Below are 20,523 nucleotides of genomic sequence, written 5' to 3' on the forward strand. Positions count from 1 at the left end.
GCAGCATTGTCACTTTAATGTCAGATCATTCTGGGAAGCTTTGTGCAATATTTCTCACTAGTAACTCAGTGGGAATAGACAGTAGCTCCAATAGCCCCCGGGGCAGTTTTCTTTGTGTCCTAACTTGGTCATCAGAAAGCTTCTGTGAAAGATGGGTAGGTAAGCTGGTTAGGCATGGGTAGTTTAGGGTATTGCCTGTGCTGATGGAAAGAATAGTCCTTGTATGGCTGAATCATTAGCAAGAATGCATTATATCATGAGAAGTGAAATGGACAGAATCTGGCTTTCAACCATCACTTCACTATAGGAGTCCTCATTTCCTTCTCCTACCCCTTACCACTGAAATGACTTCAGGCCCACTCTGCATTGTCTAACACCTTTTTCAGTGCCTCTAGCTCTCATTCATGTCCCTAATTACTCCTACAGTATACGCAGCTTCCTCTTACCACCTGTTTGGCTGAGGAAGAGGAAGGGAAATTGCCTGTTACTTCCCCTAGGTTGTAGTTACACACATGTTGATTTGCTACCTTATTTTGTTTGGTTGTTTTTGTTTTTTCTTTTCTTTTCCTATGTAAAAGTGTGAACGCAGTCTCCCACTGTTGTATTTTATTTACTATTATTTATAATAATATATTTTATATACCATTATTTAGTTTCCTGTGCTCAGGCTATATTACCAAGCTAACACATCAAGGAAATTGATTCTTCCCCTCTATTCAGCAGTTGTGAGACCACAGATGACATTCTGTGTCCAGATTTGGCTTCCCAGTACAAGAAAGGTGTTGACACACTGGAGGGAGTCCAGTGGAAGGTCACTGGGATGGTCAGTGGCTGGAACAAACCTACGGAAAGAAACTGAGACATTTATTCAGCCTGGAGAAACAAAGGCTAATAGGGAACATAATCGCAGTCTTCTGCTATGTAAAGTGGGATTACAGAGAAGACAGATTCTTCTTAAGGGTGCACAGTGAAAGGACAAAAAGCAATGGTCTCAAGTTATAGTTTAGGGTAATTGTGATTTAAGGAAAAAAATGTTCAAAACATGGTTGGTTAAGCATGGGAGCAGATGTCCAGAGATGGTGTGGACTCTTCATCCTTAGAGGTATTCAAAACATGACTGGATAAGCTTTGAAGTTAGCACTGCTTGAAAGGAGAGATTGGACCACCTAATGTCAGGAGGTCCTTTCTATCTAAATTATTTTATGATTCTATATCTTGATTATTCTGAAACTCCTTCTCAGTCAGATTTACTTAAAATTCACCAGCAGGCTTACAAGTTATTTGATGAGGGAAGCAGGGATGATGGGAAAAAGCACACTTACAGATAGATGAATGAACAAATGAATTAATGCTGTAAGATTTCTTTCCCTAGAGATATGCTTGTCCTGACCACTGGCAAAAATGGTGGGCAACTAGCCAACACCATTCCCTGCTGAATGTTACTGTGTGCAGTAAGAAATCCAGATTGCAATTAGGAGTTTCATTCTGTGCCATACTGAATGCAGATGTAGTCTGATGCTGTATTATTACTGCCCAGGCCCCTATGCAGGCATACAATAGCACTGTGTTATGATTACTTCTGTTTTGTGAGATGCATCTACGGGACGCCTTCACAGAACAAGGAAATACTTATGCAGCCACGAACACTAACAGGTTGAAACATTAAGAAACCTTTAGCCAATGACATGATAATCAGAGAGGTAAGCTTCAATAAAACATTCAGATGGGCAGGAACCGGTTTGGCTTGCAATACCTCACAAAGCTATGTGAAATACGAGAACTTTCCTAAGCTATTGTTTGAGAGTTCAAGGAGTGTGAGAACAGACAGGAGAGAGGAAGATGAACCTATGCAAATTTTATGTAGATAGCTTTTATTAGAATATGATTGATGTTGTGGAGGAGGAGCACCATCTCAGGCCAGTTTAAAAGCCAGAAGACCGGCTCTCCACTTGAGATCCGTCTCTCTTCTTCTTCTTCACAGACAGAGATGTGGTCAAGGATTCTTCTGAGTATTCTGTCCTTGAACTGGATTGCCACAGTGTCTTCTGAACCGTAAGAATCATATATTCTGTGTTTTTATGATAAAATATTTTATTGTATTTCTCATCAGTTATTTTTTTCTGGGACATTGCTATATAATAAACTGGATGTTTGAGACCTAGGTTCTGAAATGTGTCTGAAAGGGAAGTAGATGACATTGGAGGATGATTTGGAATGACGCTCTCCATTGTAAAACTGCTATGAAATCTGATTTGAATGACAGAAACCTAGAACTGGAATAGATGAATTCTGAAGTGCATGGGTAAAGTGGGGAGGAGATTCAAGACTGGACTGACAAGTAATACTAATGATCAGGATTGGTATGCATCAGCAGTACAGAGAGAGCGTGGTGTATGAGGAGGTGCTACAGACCAGATAATGGCTGCTTCTAGGGAACATGCTGAATGGCAATCCTAATTAATATTAGTATTGGTATTGGTATTGGTGTTAGTATTAGTATTCATATTCGTATTAGTATTAGTATTATACCTGCTGTGCTGTCATGGCTTATACAACACTGTCAATGTCCATGGCTTTATCCAAACAGAAGATTTCAGCCAGAATTTACAAAAATACATCAGCATTAGAACTTAAATTCCCTTCTCAAAAGTTCTAAAGGCAAGTCAGAGGGTTTAGCTTTCTCAGATACAGTGTTGGTTTTAATCATTTTACTTTTGGTCTTTGAATCTCATGCAGACTGAACTGGGCAAGTGAAAATAGCAATAAAGACAATAAGAGCAAGCAAAGCTGTGGGAGAAAATAAGGAAAAAGATCAGATTACCAAGAAAAGTTTGTGTGATTCATGTTGTGCTGCAGAACCAACTCATCAATTCTGTCAGACAGTATTTGAAAAGACCAAGTTGGGGCAGCAGAGAACGGGAGGCCAGCAACAGAACCTTAGCTAAATATAGCAAATCTGAAGGAATGTTTTTTTAGAGGAAGAATCTGAGGAAGGAAGGCTACCCTAATCATAGAAAGTAGTGTAACTAAAAAAACCCAATGGAAGAAAGAAGCAAAGGAAGCCACACAGGGAGAGGCATGGAAACAGAATAGAGCATGCAGGTTAGATTGAGCATTCCCTGCAATATACTCCAAAATTTGGAAAAGCAGGATCATTTCTCATGCATTATGCTGATTGACTTATAATATGTCAGTTCTTATCTGGAAGGAGAGATATCCAGAAAAAAAGAAATTAAAAATTTGTTGCAACCATTAACTAGTATTTTTGTCATTGATCTCAAAAAGAAGCTAAGTATCACTCCTCCTTATGGGAGGTTCCAGAGGTTTAAGTATACATATAGGTCATGGGAGGATAAATGCAGCTATGCTCGTCAGATGTTCAGACACTTTAGAAACTGGAGCTGTGTAAATACCTGGAATGGAAAAGATGCATGGGTAAGAGACCACATAGAATCATGCTAGGCTTTCAGCTCAGAAAGAACTGTGAGGGACAAAAAATTGTCATCTGTACATTCTTAGCATATTATTCAAAATTCATTAAAAGAAATGGAAATCCTTCCACTGGTTTGAGCAAGCTCTGGAGCATGTCTTCCTTCCCACATACAGCATTTCTGTGGTATTTTCCTCTCCTGTTTGCTCTGATTTTCCTTCATGACTGAACTCTCTGATCTGGTCTTGCCTTATTACAGTCAGTATGTGCTGCTGGTCCCCACAGTAGTGCGGAGCGACTCCCCACAGACCGCTTGTGTGCAGTTCCACAGCCTCAGCGAGCCTCTGTCCCTGAGCATCGTCCTGGAATATGGCAGTATCCAGAAGACTATATTTGAGGAACCCGTGACAAAGAATGATTTCTTCAAGTGCTGCGAGTTCAAGGTATTTTGTCTTCTGAGACTACTGAAGAAGGTGTAGAAGTTGGAAATACTTCTGAGTGCAACTCTCCTTGTCAGTGAGGGCAAGAAGATGAAGAGTGCAGGCAGGGGATAGGATGAAAAAAGATAAACTGCTGGAAAGGCTGACAATATAGGCAGGAAAAAGAAAGACGTATGGGGAGCTGAGGAAAGACTTTCCATCTCCACACAGTGAATAGAAAAAAGCTTTTGATTGCCATCACAGGTGCATGCACCCTATGGGACTGTTGTAATTGTCACACTGGAGAGCGCAGGTGGGACACACTTATTCCCTTTCCTGTAACTCTGCAAGATCTGGATAGATATGACAAACAAGTCACAAGGTTAGGTCTTCCAGAATGAAGCAGGAGAAAACACTTCAGAATTGAGCTATATGGCTGGAGCAACCTGCATTTAGTCAGGTAGCTACATGAGATGAGGAAATGCATAGGACAGGGCATAGTTTAAAACCTTAGTACCTGGTGACAGATTACGGGAATTCCACAGCATAAATTCCGAGATACTATCTCACTGGCAAAAATGAGGCTTCTCATGACTTTGCACAAGCTATTTATGACTCACTTGACAGTCAGTATCTTCCTGAAGAACCCTGGGCATCAGAGGACCTCAACATGTCTTATTTACCACTTTTCGTCTGGGGTTTTGTTTCTCTCCAGGTTCCTCCTGCTACTTCCGACCCCCTGGCATTCATTTCATTCTCTGCCAAAGGCACCACAGTCAACTTAGCTGAGAGAAGATCAGTGGCGATTCAGAATGTGGATAATACTGTCTTCATCCAGACGGACAAACCCATCTACAAACCAGGGCAAAAAGGTGGCTGGGGAGTTTGAGTCAGCTAGTGAACTGGGAAACTGAGGGTGGGTCTAGAATGACAAGGACTTCCTCTTGTGGAAGAAAAGATCATGGACTGTGACAGCCATGAGCAATCCTTCAGATAGTGGATAATTGTCACCTGAGGTTGGGCTCATCAAAAGTCAGTGAAAAGTAGAACCAATTCACAAAATTGCAACAAATGAGTAGAGTTCATGTGTTTTTATTGAGTTAATTGCATTTATAGGATCTGCCAGGTTTACTGAGGTCAGTCACGTAAAGTGTCCTTAAAAATACAGAAAATAATAGGTTAAGCTTCGAATAAATAAAATTCATATAAACATAAAGTAAGCATGTAATTTTCTGTCGACAGCTCTTTCTACTTAACTGCTAATCTTATTCACAGCACTGATTCCATCAAGATATTTAAATGACAGTACTAGCTGTGGTATAGTTAGTGATCTCTTTTGTATAATTATACTTCAGTGCTGCACAGGGTTTACACTTAGAATAAAGACAAATTCTTCCTTCTCTTTGATTTTTTCATTGAATTGTTTTTTATAAACAGGTTTTTTTAGGAAATGCTTCAAAGAACTGAGTCCTTCAAGAAGAATTGAAGACAATACAGATTATTTGTATCTACTTTAGAGGTTACTTTAATCCCAGTGGCTCAGAACTGAAGATATTTCAGCAGACAAGTTTATTTGGGCTTTCTTTTTCACTGGCTAAAATAATCAAATCCTTTCTAGTTCTCCAGGGACTCTTCATTTCTCCCTAAAAGCCTGGGCAAACTTTGTTTCAGTTGTATGTTGAAAGTGACTTACCAATGCTAAAGTGAATGATCCTTTTTTGTCCTATGTCTTTTTCAGTGATGTTTCGTATAGTCACTTTGGACAGCCAGTTCAGACCTGTTCAGGAGACAGTAAGTATGAGTGATGGTCAAGATTTTTCAAGCACTCTCTTGGGGTTCCTCTTTGCTGAGACTTTCACTTAGAAATTGAATAAAAAGGGCCTGGGAGAGGCCTCCTGATGTTTTTGGAGAACTGCTTTAACTCCTTAAGTTCACACTCCATCCCTTCCCTGCCTTTATAGAGGGCAAAGCATCTGAAAACTCTCCTGGAAATGTCTCACAACACTCAGATTTTATAGTTACTTCACCTGCCTCAGATATGTAGAAAGAGACTGGATGTTTTTTGTAGAAAAGATAAATTCATGAACAGGTTATCCCCTTAAAATTATCTTTTTATTTAAAGACATCAGTGTCAAATTGTTTCCTTGACCCAGTCTTCTGTATCCAGAGAAAGCTGTTCACAGTTGTCTTTATGTTCTAGTATTTTTCAAGCTCCACACTTAATTTCTTGGTGTTTTGATAATTTCTTTTTTTTCTCTTTTTTTCTTTTCTCTTCCAGTATCCCCAAATCATCATTGAGGTAAGAGATGCAACACATCTTTAAAGCACAAGTTGCTTTGGAAAGGCTATGTATGCTTCATCGTTTGCCATAGTGTCAATAGCTGAGGGAAACTCACCCGAAGCACACCGTCTGAAGCCAATGAACTTGAGGTTGACCAGTGGCAGTAGCCATTATCAATAACTAGAGGAGAAGACATTAGCAGAACTGGAGATGTTACTCAAAGATGGCATAGTGTTGTTGCTGTGTCTTTCGTTACGACTCAAACAAGGGTGTTCAGTACAGTCTTGTGTAGGATTACTGTAAATGGGCTGAAGAAATAGCCTCATTCTCATACAGATGTAAGAATAGTAACTTTCTGAAATGTCATGTTCTGCTGGGGGACAGGCTAACAATGAATCAGTCTGCTACTACATTTCACATCACTAGATCTCAAAGCACTTTCTAAAGGAGACCAGCATTATATTCCTGTTTTACAGAAGGAGTCGAGTCAGAAAGACTCATGCTAGAAAAGCTACAGATAAGCAACCTGACTCCCAATCCAACTCTTCTTGGATGATCTGAGATCATCTGGCAGTGTAACTAATTTCAAGTTAAACATAAACTTAGGCTTGTTTAATGCACAGATAGATCTGGAAAATTAATGGGAAGTCAGAGCACATGTCATCAGCCCGAACTCATATTCACACTGTGATGCACTTAGCCAATATGCCAGGATAAAAACCTTAAAAGAAAGCAAGATGACAAGAAACAAGGTGATAAAGGTTTTGGTACATCTTTCTCCCACTCTCCAGGATCCAGAGCAAAACAAGATCTTCCAGTGGCTGGAGGTTACATCTAAGCATGGAATTGTCCAGCTCTCCTTTCCACTAATCCCAGAGCCTATTCTGGGAACCTACCACATCACTGTGGAGAAGTCGTCAGGTGAAAAACAGTACCAATTCTTCACCGTGGAGGAATATGGTAAGCAATGGCTGGGAACTGACCTGCGCCAGCAATGAGGCTGGCTCTGTCTAAGTCAGCCAGGAGCTGCTAGTGCAGAGTTTAAGTGCTTTGAATTCTCCACTTCATGCCTGAGAAAGAAAGATGCAGAGAGAGCTGGGTGGAGAAAGTGAAGGCAAGAAGAGAAAAAAGAAATTATGAGAAAGGCAGCATTTTCAGGAATTAGATTAAGAGTCTAATTCTTTTCTGGGCTTGGCACAAAGTCACTGTATGACTTTGGAATCCACATCCTACCACTCAGGCCATACACTCTCCATTTGTTCAGAGGAAAAATGAATGAGTCAGGCATGTCATTTTGTGGAGGTCATCACTGTATGAAGAGCACTAGGTTAAAATATACAGTAGAAATCTGAAGATATTATCTATCAGACAGATTAAATAACAGGTACCAGATTGTTACTGGGGGACCCTGGCTAGCCAGTGGTAGTTCAAGATGGAAAACAGTAGGTAATGGAGGTTCCAAAGCCCTCATGTGATCTGCTTACTCTCTGGAATAGATGATATCAAGGGAGTTGTTAAATTCAAAATTACAAGCTTTCTCATCTTTTAGTGGCAGGTTTTCCTTAGTAGTCCCCAGAGAAGGACTGGACAACTCCTAGTTATTTGTTTTGTTTTTTTAAGGGCAATAAAGCACCTTTCCTACTTACCCTCCAGAGCTTTTTCATACCCTCCAGTCTCCTGTGTACAGGTGCACAAGAAAAAGGCCTTTTCCAGCTATGTTGTCATTATTGCTGGTGACCTGGGACAAAGGATAAGCTGAAAAGAGGGAGTGACAGTGATCTATTTGGTTTTACTATTTCACTTAATCTGTTGCCTTTCTCCTTCAGTGTGGCTGGATTGCACAGTAACTTCTGTTCTCCAGGGCTTAGCTATTCTGAGACATCAGCATTACTCCCACCTTTCTCTTGAAGAAAATATATAGCCAAAGTGATTTATCACAGTTCTTACTGTGGCTGTTATCATTATTCGTATGATTATTATTATATTTTAAACTAGGTATTCATCTTGCCACTAAAGGTTATTTTTTCTCCGATAATATCCTACAGACAGTTCCTAGGTAGACTTTTCTCTGAACCATTTCCTCCCCCTTGTTGGAGAAAATACCTTTGTCAACCTTTTTTTTTACTGTCTTACATAGACACCTGCCTATGGCATGCAAGTGCTGATCAGTCATATTCACATTGCCTTCCCAGTGCTGCCGAAATTTGAAGTGACAACCAGTGTGCCAAAGACGATCTCTTTCTTCGATGAAGACGTCAGGGTGAATGTTTGTGCTTCGTAAGTATCAGAGCTGAGACTGATGCATTTGTGCACAAGAAAAAATGGATAGAGGATGGTGTGCCATGCTGGGAAGCAGGGACCCTGCTGCTAAATCAGAGTATGGGTTAGAGCAATTCTTTCAGCTATGACTTCCATGACATGAAATACAATAACTCTCCTTCCACTACACAGCAGAATTAGAACTGGAAGAACTGGTGTGTGTCCAACAGTTTGAAGATATCAAGCAGTACATACTTGCTAGCTGTTGGGGTTTATTATTACAGAAAAGGAAAGAAATAGTACAGAAGGAGAGTCTACCATTAAGACTGCTGGCTGTGACACTGCCAAAGGGCTCGGTGGCATGAGCCAAAGGGGTGAACAGGGATCTTTCTGCAATATGTCCTGCTTTGCCTAAGGCACTAATGAGTAAAAACAAGGAACAGGGAATGACATCCCAACCCTGAGACCAGCACCACTTTCCAGATTCAGACCTTGAAGAATGACTATACCAAGACAATGGCTTTTTTAACAAGATGACAGAAACAGCCTAAAAGTAGTTGAAGGGAATTCTGCTAGGGGTAACTGGTCCTAATTCCCAGCTGCTCTTCTGTCTGTGCTCTGGGCACTCCTGAGGAGTTTGCAGTCTGCATTGCTCTGCAATCTTTGCAGGTTTCATGCTAAGTGCACATAATTGGGTTCTTGTTTCTCTTCCTCTCCTAGGTACACTTATGGCCAACCAGTGCAAGGGAATGCCCAAATCAATGTGTGTCAGCAGCACTTTTATAGTCCACGATGTGAGCAAAAGCAGAAAGAAAACTGCAAAGCTGTCACTGGACCGGTATGATACAGGGCAAGGCCCTTCTTCCTTCCTTCAGCTTTACTACCCAGCTCAGCATTTGGTGGCCTCTTTCATTTCCTAGGGAACATGAGAGACACAATCCGAGAGGCATGTTTTTTTTCTCACTATTTCACAGGCAACGTTGAAAGACCATGAAGGTAGTTTTGACCAATGACCTTATTAGGATGCTTTGGTTTTTCCTTCAGAAAGAGTCAGTAGGAGGGAGGGAAGATTATGAAACTATAAATTTGTGATCATTCCTAAAACACTGGAGCTGTGTTCTTACCAAGTGTAATCAGTAGATCTGTACTGTGAGTCTTCGAGGATACTTAATATTAAACTAATGATTAATTTCTCCACTAGATCAGACTCAAAGTGCTCTGGTCATAGAGATCAGGCATCATGCAAGACGGGTTTGGGAAGGGACGTGAGCATAGAGAGGACTTGGGGGGAATGAGGAGAGAAGTTTCCAGGTGCAAGGGTAGATGATATTGAAACAATGAGCTGGGAAGGGAGCCAGGAGTGAGAAGTGTAAGGTAGGTAGGAGGGGAGCAAGTAGAAAGTAGGAGCTGAAGATGTGAGCAGAGGCATGAAGCTCTTCAGAGACCCACTAATAGAGATTCAGGAGCAATATTCTAAACTTTGAGAAAAATGGGCTTTTCCTTTTGTGCTCCTTTTTCAGCTGGGGAAGGATGGCTGCCTCAACACTGTCATCTCTATCAAAACATTCCAGCTGTACCGCAGCTATGCCAGGATGTATACCAGCCTCAATGTAGAAAGCATCGTCACTGAAAATGGGACAGGTAACACCAACTGGAGGTTGGGAGTAGCTGATTAAATTTAATAGGTGGTACTTTCTGAGAGGAATCTCCTGTGCAGCAAACAACCACCAATTAGCATTTTCTTCGTGTAGCTCTCCCTCCAGAGCATCACTGCTCCATGTAGCTTTTCAAAAGAAACAGTTTTCTGTCAATGTCTGATTTCCATTTCCTCCCCTTTATACTGGGTGTGTCTCACAGGTATCCAGATGAAAGACTATGACTACATTGCAGTCAACCAAGAAAATGACAGAATTATGTTCAAGAATATGGATCTCTATTACAAGAGGGGAATCCCTTACTGTGGTGAGGTGGGTATCTGAGAGGATACATTTAGATCAAAACTCCCTGAGGTGCAGCATGATGATCTCTGTGTTGCCCCATTTATGGCTGTCTCCTAACTCTATGCTGACAACTTCCCATGATAATGTTGCATAAGTGCTCTTCTCTTATTACGTTAGATGTTCCTACGGAAAATAAGAAAATTATATCATACTTGGAGTGTTAGGGTCTCTCTTCTGCCATAGTTAGAGAATGCCTAAAAGGTGGATAAATGAAAGGTCGCACGAGTGGGGAAGAACAGCCTGCAAGAAACTACTTCAGCAACAGCTGTGCCTAAACTGAAAGTAGAATTTACCCTGTGTTGCATCACACAGTCCCAGGGATGTTTACTGAAAGCAGTATAGGTGTTGGAGCACATTCCACATTCTTACCAACCTGCACATGCAGGATAAACCAAGGCACAGAAAGGTGGATGAACCACACAGCAGCATCCTGATACGCAATGGGGACAGAGGGTATGCACAGATGCCCAGGAGCTGGGCAGGTGCTACTCAGCTCCACAAGTTACCTGTGGCCACGAAGTCATCTGACTGCTTTAGGGTTGTTAATCAGTACCCTCCAAAGAGTGTGTGCTCTGGAGTCCCTCTGTTTGCTGAGGAAGGGAGAGCATAAGGGAAGAATTTAAACCATCATCTCTCACTCTGTAGTTTATAACTTATGTGATGGCGCACTGAACTAATGGTCACTGAAGAGAAACAGAGGACTTTTATATGAGATCATGTAAGAAAAAAAGGACTTTTCATTAAAAGAATCTTTTATACGAGATCATGTATATAAACAATTCCTTCTCCCTCTGTGACATATAGTTTGTCCTTGCCTGTCACAGAACTCGTGCTCCTTCAAAATATTGAGGAGCATTTGCCTCGTAAATACATTTCATTCTTGATTTCTACTCCCTGCAATTGTCCTCAGTGCTTAAGTGAGCATCCTCTGAAGAGCAGAGCATTTCCCCTTCTTTTGTTGTTGGTTTTTTGTTTGGTTTTTTTTTTTTCTGAATCCCTTGGGTATTTGTGTTTAGATCACTGTGACGAATGTGGATGGTGAGCCCATTGCCAATAGGACTGTCCTGCTGGAGCTCAACGAAAAATACCTGGCCAACTATACCACTGACAAGAATGGCACTGCTGCTTTTTCCATTGACACATCCAACTTCTTTGATCCCAATTTTAAGTTGAGAGTAAGTAAATACAAGCTTCAGTCTAGTTCCTGAAAAAATACTTCATTGGAGAGAGGCATTAGAAGAAATCAGTGAGTACTGGCAGGATTGTTCCAGAGGAGGAAAGTAGGCAGTCAGTCCACCAACATCTGCAGCCTGTGTAAAACTAGTATGAGAAAACACTGGTGCCTACAGAGTGGCAGACTGCACCCCAGGAGTGTTTTGGCTGCACTGATCTTCAGCACTGCCCTACTTTTCCCTCTGCTCAGAAGCCCTTTCTGCAGCCATCTTCCTCTCTTTATTCTGTGGAGAACCTTCCTCACAGACTGCCCTGCCTTCCCCAGCCAGCCTGGATGCACGCCAGCCTCTTTTCCTGCTGCTGCCTGTTCCCTGCATTTCTGCTGGCAGAGACTCATGCCTGTTACTACCACATGGTCATCTCATGTTCTCATGTCTTTTCTCTGGTGTGATGGGAAGACCTGAAAAAAGAAGGCTGTTTCAGAACAATGCCATTCTAACTCACAATGAGTCCTAGCAGTTTATACAACCTGTCCCAAGACTGCAAGAATCTGAAATAACCTCCCTACCACAACATGCCATAGATGTCTGGATACATTAAGGTGTCCAGAAGCCCCCTTGCTCTTGACTGGTGAAACACAAATTTTTCGCACCAGCTCTTGCTCTTGGCTTAAACAGCCCCACAAAACCAGCTTCCCAACAGAATATTTTAGAGGGAAGATGCCTTTACTTCTCACCTGACTGCCATTTTTTTATTTTCCACTTTGTTGATTCCCCATGTATGACTCTTCTGCTTCATAGGCCAGACAGGCACCAGATGACTGTGCAGACTTCTTCATGTGGAGGAATGATAATGAGCCCCAAGCCTTATTCTTTGTCCGACGTTTCTACTCACGGACCAACAGCTTTGTGAAAATCGAGCCAGTGACAGAGAAGCTCAGCTGTGGCCAGCAGCAAACGATCAATGTTCACTATGTCCTGAACAGAGAGGGCTACAGGAATGCTAGCCACACAAACTTTTACTTCGTGGTAAGTGCCACCTTGACTACCAAAACATCTCTTTTCTTTCACCTTCTCTTGAAGAACATATAAAGCAGAAATCTCCAGGCCAGACAGTGGTTACAGATCACAGCTTGACTTGATGGCCTTTAAAGCCTCTCAGAACACTACTCAAAATCCATGTTTTTATGGGGAAAGGGAGGAGGTGCTTTTGATCCTTCTCATAAGTTTTTTTCTATGCCCAGGTGATGGCAAAAGGAAAAATTATTCTCAGTGGCCAGAAGCAAGTCAGCATCTCTGGTGGTAAGTTCTAGGCCTTATTAATACTGATACTTCAGAGCATTGTTCTGAGCACCATAGCATTAGTAAGTTTTGTAAGAAGGGATGAAAGCAGGGAACTGCAGTTAAATCAGGTACTAGTTCTTAAACCCCGTGACCCGTCACCACTGACAGTACCATCTGTGTTTGCTGCAGCATCTAGCCAATCCTCCATATCATAATCAAATTGATCTTATTAGTTGAAAGACGAAAACTTTGTGGTGTTCAAACACCAAGGAATGTAACCTTCTTCTGTTTCATTTCTTGCCAAGGAGTATTTGCAGTTTCACAGTTATTCTGTGACATCCAAGTCTTCACTGATTAGAAAACTAAATCTTTTTGAAGTTTGAAATAATAGGTGTCCCCTTTGACAGGGATATTTAGCAGTTAACTCCTTGGAATTCAGTATACTTTCAGAAGTCTCCAAATACCCACAAATGACAATGTTCAGCAAACTGAACTTTGTTCTTTCATTGTTAAAAAATTTCTTTTTGTTCAGAATCTGGTCTATTTCCAGTCTTCAGTTGGTGGCTTAAGTAAGCCTTACTCCACATATAGGACTCGTTATTTAGTATTTGCCATCTTTGGTCTTTCAGTATTCATGCACTATGGCTGCACAGTATAGGTTACCCTTATGGTTTAGAGAAAGGCATCCCATTCATCAAAAGGTAGCTATGGCACATGATTTTCCCTTCATGAAATCAGCTCAAAGCCATGTGGTTTTTCCATATTGTGGGGAGCTAACACGAAGGTGTGTGAGAGTGTGTGACTCACCAAAACTGACATGAAAGCTTAATTTCCTGTCTCTGCTTTGATAGTTGTCATCCATGTAGATAAGAACTTCATATTTCCTAGTGTTAAGAGAGCTCTCCCTTAGCTCAGGAGATTGGCCTGTCTCCTCTGGTGTGGGAGGTTCTAGGTCTGAGACCCAAAGGCAATGTTGTCCTCATCTCATAGCAATCATGTACAGATTTCCCTGTCCAACTTCTACTCAGCTCAGACCCCTCTCTGCAAAGCACTCTGCTCTCAGCATCCTCCAGTTTGTATCTGTTGTCTTGCTGATGGGACTAAACCCAACTTCCCAGTTTTTAAAGGTGCTGGTAGGTTATGGATAAATATGTGGTCCTTCCAGCAAAGCTGAGGTTTGTCTAATCAATTTAGTTGGCTCCTTCTCCCCTGTTCGATGTTACTTCCACAGCTCCAAGAGGTACATTCTCCATCACACTGACTGTCACTGAGAAGCTTGCCCCCAGCAACAGGCTGTTGCTCTACACGGTGCATCCTCATGGGGAGATAGTGGCTGACAGCTCTTGGATACGCAGTGATGTATGCTTCAAAAACAAGGTGAAAACCTTTGATTTCTTGTTAAGGGTTATATCAGCTGGTTCTTTGCTGAGGGAGCAGTTAGGGAATGACTTCATCAAGAGCTCTGCACTCAGGATGTCCTTTAGGAATGGAAAAGGTACAGATGTGCCTGGCAACACGAGAAATTGTCATGTACGCTCAAAGTTGCCCTAGTGACTAGGGGATTATAGAGATTGTGGATTTTTACCGAAGAGGGATTCAGAAGGGCCATCTAGCGGTAGCATCTTTGCCCCACAGAGAATAGAGTGAGTGCTGGTGAAAGGTGAGATTTAGATCTGTGTGCCAAGCTGATTCTCCTAATTTCTGTGTGTTTGTATTGGATTTATTCACTTCCAGCTCCAGCTCGAGTTCTCTGAGAAGCAGGGTCTCCCAGGCTCTAAAGTCAGTCTCCACCTTGAAGCTGCTGCCAACTCCTACTGTGCCCTGCGAGCTGTAGATCAGAGCGTCCTTCTTCTTCAGCCTGAGCGAGAGTTAACTGCTGAGAGTGTAAGCCACATCCCCAGTCCCTCCTTTTGACTTAGGGATATCCAGAATAGCATTCCAATTCCCATCTGTGATCTCTCTGTTGCTGGCCATGGTTTTATTTTTCCCTTGGAAGCAGACATCTCAGTGATTAAAGAAAGGTCTATGGCAGTTGTACACTTCAAAGCCAGAAACTGATAGTGGAATATTTACTTTTGCAAAGCATGGCAGTGTAAGCATGTCCTAAGAATATGCCTAATGTAAATCCTTGAAAGCATAGTTCCACCCTGGGGAATGATTATGTCAAAATTGCATTTTATGACACAAGTAGGCCTTGGGCCCAGAACAAAATCTGTAGATGTCAGCTAGTATCTTGTTGGACTCCAGCCTCCTCTCTGCATTACTCAGGAGTATGTCTCCATGCTTTTTGCTCAAGTTCACCCCACAAAGCCGTTGCAGCTCAGAAGGCAGGGGGGGTGGGGGGTAGTAGAGTCCAGTCCTTCTTGTGTATCACCAGCTGAATTGCTTTTTCATCTCTAGATAGGCATCACTAGTCAAAACCACTGCAATCTGTGAGATTGCACAGGACCCACCATAAGCTTTGAATATATGTGATTTTGCACCTGCTTGGGACACCCTTGTGTTTACACTAGTCATTCCCTTCTCCCAGGTGTACTACCAACTTCGTCTGAGTGATTTATATGGCTATTACTACAATGGGATCAACCTGGAAGACGACAAGCCAGAGGAATGTACCCCAATCAAAACCACCTTTTTTGATGGCTTGTACTATGAACCTGTGAATGTCAGTCATGATGGCGATGTCTACAGGATTTTCAGGGTATGTGCTCTGTGTGGTTCTTTAAGTGGGAGGTATTCCAGATGAATTCAGGCATGTTAGCATTAAACTTTTGCAGGTGGTGGTTCTTACTGCTAACAGAAGGTAGCTGATGGCTGGAATTGCCTACAGTCTCCGATCACCCAGTTTCTGGCTTCTCATCCCCACCTCTTATTTAGGAAGACTGAGAATCACTATTAGATGTATTTCTGGGATCCTGCCCATGCTTCAATAGACACAGAACACTAGGTGTCACTGCTCCATAAGAAAGACACAGAGGTTGGAGAGAATCAGTTGTGACATTCAGGGTTGAAAGGATGGGATGTGAGGAGGGAGGAGAGAGATGAGGTATGATAACCTAGGTGGAAGAAGTGGCATGCACTGGTGGCTAGTGCATACCCTGAGTGACATGATTGATTCTTTCACATTCAGGATATGGGCCTGAAGGTTTTCACCAACTCTGCGCTACGGAAGCCAGTTCTGTGCAATGAAGACAAATCAGACTTGGAAGACCACCCTATCTATTTCAACCATGGTGTCGCCCATGCAAGTGGCTACGGCATAGGTAAAAGAAGGTTCATACTGTATCTCCAGTCCTAGTCTGCCTGGTCTTCAAAACTGTTGCCTGTGTAAAATAACAGCCAGCATGTAGAGGTTTTTTGGGGGAATACGACTATGTGTCCCAATTTGCCTCTAGCAACCTCTTTCTGACAGTTCTTGCAGTAGAGTCATTTCGCTCTCACTTAGGTACAGGGTGCATACAGAAGAGACAGGGAATACTTGCATGCTACTTCTTTCATAAATTGGTATTAGTTTCTCAGGGTTTTTCAGCACATACTCTCCAAAACACTTTATAGATCAGCAAGAGTCATGATTATCATAGAATCATAACATGGTTTAGGTTAGAAGAGACCTCAAAGATCATCTAGTTCCAACCCCCCTGCCATGGGCAGGGACACTCTCCACTAGAACAGGCTGCTCAAAGCCCCATCCAACCTGGCCTTGAACCCTTCCAGGGAGGGGGCATCCACAACTTCTCTGGGCAACCTGTGCCAGTGCCTCACCACCCTCACAGGGAAGAATTTCTTCCTAATATCTAATTTGAATCTACTCTCCTTCAGCTTAAGGCCATTACCTCTTGTCCTGTCACTACATGCCCTTGTAAACAGTCCCTCACCATCTTTCCTGTAGGCCCCCTTTAGGTACTGGAAGGCTGCTCTAAGGTCTCCCCGGAGCCTTCTCTTCTCCAGGCTGAACAATCCCAACTCTCTCAGCCTGTCTTCATAGGAGAGGTGCTGTAGCCTTCTCATCATCTTCGTGGCCCTCCTCTGGACTCTCTCCAACGGGTCTATGACTTTCACATACTGGGGCCCCCAGAGCTGGACACAGTACTCCGGGTGGGGTCTCACGAGAGTGGAGTAGAAGGGGAGAATCACCTCCCTCAACCTGCTGGTCATGCTTCTTTTGATACAGCCCAGGATACGGTTGGCTTTCTGGGCTGCAAGCCAATATTGCCGGCTCATGTTGAGCTTCTTGTCCACCAACACCCCCAAGTCCTGCTCCTCAGGGCTGCTCTCAATCCATTCCTCGCCCAGCCTGCATTTGTGCTTGGGAGTGCCCCGACCTATGTGCAGGACCTTGCACTTGGCCTTGTTGAACTTCATGCGGTTCACATGGGCCCACCTCTCCAGTCTGTCAAGGTCCCTCTGGATGGCATCACTTCCCTCCAGCATGCCAACCTGAGGGTGCACTTGATCCCACTGTCCACGTCACCGACAAAGATGTTAAACAGTGCCAGTCCCAGTACCGACCCCTGACGAACACCACTCATCACTGGTCTCCACTTGGACATTGAGCCGTTGACTGCAACTCTTTGAGTGAGACTGTCCAGCCAATTCCTTATCCACCAAGTGGTCCATCTGTCAAATCTGTCTCTCCAATTTAGAGACAAGGATGTTGTGTGGGACAGTGTCAAATGCTTTGCACTAGTCAAGGTAGATGACATCAGCTTCTCTTCTCTTATCCACTAATGCTGTAACCTAGTCATAGAAGGCCACCAAATTTGTCAGGCACGATCTGCCCTTAGTGAAGCCGTGTTGGCTGTCACCAATCACCTCCTTATTTTCCATGTGCCTGAGCATAGTTTCCAGGAGGATCTGCTCCATGATCTTGCCAGGCACAGAGGCGACACTGGTAGTTCCCTGGGTCTTCCTTTTTTCCCTTTTTAAAGATGAGGGTTATGTTTCCTCTTTTCCAGTCAGTGGGAACTTCACCGGACTGCCAGGACTTCTCAAATATGATGGATAGTGGCTTAGCAACTTCATCCGCCAGTTCCCTCAGGACCCGCAGATGCATCTCATCAGATCCCATGGGCTTCTGCACCTTCAGGTTCCTTAGACACTCTTGAACCTGATCTTCTCCTACAGCGGGTGGTTCTTATTCTCCCATTCCCTGACTTTGCCTTCTGTGACTTGGGTGGTGTAGACAGAGGACTTGCTGGTGAAGACTGAGGCAAAACAGTCATTGAGTACCTCAGCCTTTTCCATATACTGGGTAACCAGGTCTCCTGTTTCCTTCTAGAGATGGCCCACATTTTCCCTAGTCTTCTTTTTATCACTGATGTACCTATAGAAGCTTTTCCTGTTGCCCTTGATGTCCCTGGCCAGATTTAATTCTGTATCAGGGCTTTAACTTTCCTAACCTGATCCCTAATTGCTCGTACAATTTCTTTGTATTCCTCCCAGTCTACCTGCCCTTGCTTCCACCCTCTGTAGGCTTCTTTTTTGTGTTTGAGTTTGCCCAGGAGCTCCTCGTTCATCCATGCAGGCCTCCTGGCATTTTTGCCTGACTCCCTCTTTGCTGGGATGCATGGCTCCTGAGCTTGGAGGAGGTGATCCTTGAATACTAGCCAGCTGTCTTGGGCCCCTCTTCCCTCCAGGGCTTTGTCCAATGGTACTCTACCAAGCAGAGAATTAGAAGAAGTTCTCCAGGAGGTTTTGGAATCTCCATCGCTACAGGTTTTCCAAACTGAAGTGGACAAGACCCTTGAGCAAAATTATCTGACTTTGAAGTTAGTCCTACTTCAAGGAGTTTGGACTAGAGAACTCCAGAGGTTCCTCCCAACCTAGATTTTTTCTATGATTCTATGATTCTATGATTCTAAGTCCAAAAAAATAAGCAAGTTTTGTGATTTCCATTATATGGCTAGGAAATCTGAGGTACCTCCATGCTAAATGAGTTATTGGACATCACAAGGGAGTCCATGGCAAAACAGGAAAGAGGACCTTGGTTCCTAATATCAGACCTGTAGTTTGACTATATGGACAAAAGTATTTTTCCAATGGACTGGATATTCAGCTCCAGTTTTAACTACTGAACAGGGTAAAAATGATTGAGTTCTCAGTGTGGTTTGTAAAGCATTATAAGTTTTGGTGACAATACTGGCTACTCTTGCCCATTTGCAAATCATAGAGAGCTAGTAAGAGAGGACAGGGAACATGCCTTTCTAACTGGCTCATGAGACCTTTCAATATGAAATGAAGTGTAATAACTAAATTTTCTAGTATTTTCCCATGGAAAGAGAGGATAAGAAATTGTTTCTTCCCATACCCTATATCTGAATTTTCCTTTTTTATGGGAAAAGAATGGAAAAATGCTCAAATGGAATACTTAGTGTTCATTTATGGTGTTGACCATGTCTGACAGCAGTTCAGATACTTCTGGCCTGACTTCTCTATTATTATACTTCAACCATACACAATCTTCTAGATGAGTCAAGGATTACTGCTGGGGGTGGAGTTAACACTGTTCGGAAATTCTTCCCTGAGACCTGGATTTGGGATCTGGTTCATACTGAGTGAGTATTTTTATTTTCATGTCTTACCTCTCATGGATTTTTGAGTTGATACATGCTACTGAAATGAATTTTGGGAAGAAACCATAGAATGTATGCCTACTTTGTAGATGCAGGTCTCCTCTTCCCATCTTGCTCAATGAATGTTGAGCTCCTGACCTCGTACACAGTGTCAGAACTATTTAAGCTGTCAATGACATCCGGTCTTTCCTCTGCCCCCATTCTTCTCATGAGGAGAAAGAATTAGGGCTAAGAGTAAAATAGGAGCATTTGTTTAGGAGAGAGCCAGAGCGAAACTTATTATTTTCCATCATATTTTTAATTCAGCAGCAGAAAACTCAGGTTATTCTGTTTTTCTTTGCAGGCTATCATAGCATCTGCTATGAGAATATCTCCATCTTAACTATGCATCCAAGGGCTGCTCTAGAACATTAATCTAAATTTATTGGATCTAATCTGTATGTTTGGGCATTATGGTATTTAAACAAATGTTATTTCTAAATTAAAATAGCTGAGTATTCTTCCAAGTGCTTTTCAACATTTAGTTCACTAGCACCTTCATCTTTACTTCCAGTTTTATTATATTTTTTAAATATGGAGAGGTATCTTTCAGAAAGTGAGATGAAAACAGAAGTACTAACCCAAGTAGGGAGCCTGTTCTATAATTTGGCTTAAAAATGCCAAAGATCATTTCTCATTCTGTTTTTCTTATTTTCCTCAGTTCCAAGGGAGAGGTCAATGTCTTTTACACCATTCCTGACACCATTACAGAATGGAAAGCAAGTGCTTTCTGTGTGCAGGATAATGCTGGATTTGGCATCTCCTCACCTGTTTCACTGACAGCATTCCAACCATTCTTTGTGGATCTCACCTTGCCGTACTCTGTCATTCGAGGGGAAAAATTTAATTTAATAGCCAACGTCTTCAACTACCTCAACAAATGTATCCAGGTACATCAAGTTCCCTTTTACTTCCTATATCGTTTGTCTACTTCCCAGAGATCCCAGCATTCTCCTGCATAATGCGTTAGAAATGCAGAAATACGTGTTTAACTTATGCTTTAGCCTGACACATTACTCTCTCCCCCTCTCTCCCTGGACCCATTCCTGTGTCATAACATTAGGAAA

At 42.5% G+C, this 20,523-nt stretch overlaps 1 protein-coding gene across 1 annotated transcript in view; it reads left to right on the forward strand.

The window, feature by feature from the left end:
* Positions 1 to 1,916: 1,916 nt before the first annotated feature.
* Positions 1,917 to 20,523, forward strand: part of LOC129206629 (ovostatin-like) — a 33,119-nt gene continuing 14,512 nt past the window's right edge. Inside the window, exons 1-19 of the mRNA XM_054826183.1 lie at positions 1,917 to 2,052; positions 3,690 to 3,873; positions 4,565 to 4,721; positions 5,588 to 5,640; positions 6,128 to 6,148; positions 6,922 to 7,090; positions 8,323 to 8,407; positions 9,110 to 9,227; positions 9,910 to 10,030; positions 10,247 to 10,356; positions 11,406 to 11,564; positions 12,363 to 12,590; positions 12,806 to 12,863; positions 14,077 to 14,222; positions 14,580 to 14,729; positions 15,376 to 15,546; positions 15,976 to 16,108; positions 19,312 to 19,399; positions 20,118 to 20,346. Coding sequence (XP_054682158.1) covers positions 1,988 to 2,052; positions 3,690 to 3,873; positions 4,565 to 4,721; positions 5,588 to 5,640; positions 6,128 to 6,148; positions 6,922 to 7,090; positions 8,323 to 8,407; positions 9,110 to 9,227; positions 9,910 to 10,030; positions 10,247 to 10,356; positions 11,406 to 11,564; positions 12,363 to 12,590; positions 12,806 to 12,863; positions 14,077 to 14,222; positions 14,580 to 14,729; positions 15,376 to 15,546; positions 15,976 to 16,108; positions 19,312 to 19,399; positions 20,118 to 20,346 — 2,445 coding nt within the window. The 5' untranslated portion in view covers positions 1,917 to 1,987. The remainder of the gene's footprint in view (positions 2,053 to 3,689; positions 3,874 to 4,564; positions 4,722 to 5,587; positions 5,641 to 6,127; positions 6,149 to 6,921; positions 7,091 to 8,322; positions 8,408 to 9,109; positions 9,228 to 9,909; positions 10,031 to 10,246; positions 10,357 to 11,405; positions 11,565 to 12,362; positions 12,591 to 12,805; positions 12,864 to 14,076; positions 14,223 to 14,579; positions 14,730 to 15,375; positions 15,547 to 15,975; positions 16,109 to 19,311; positions 19,400 to 20,117; positions 20,347 to 20,523) is intronic.

The sequence above is a fragment of the Grus americana genome, chromosome 1 (genome assembly GCF_028858705.1).
Source record: "Grus americana isolate bGruAme1 chromosome 1, bGruAme1.mat, whole genome shotgun sequence".
Classification (NCBI taxonomy): Eukaryota; Metazoa; Chordata; class Aves; order Gruiformes; family Gruidae; genus Grus; species Grus americana.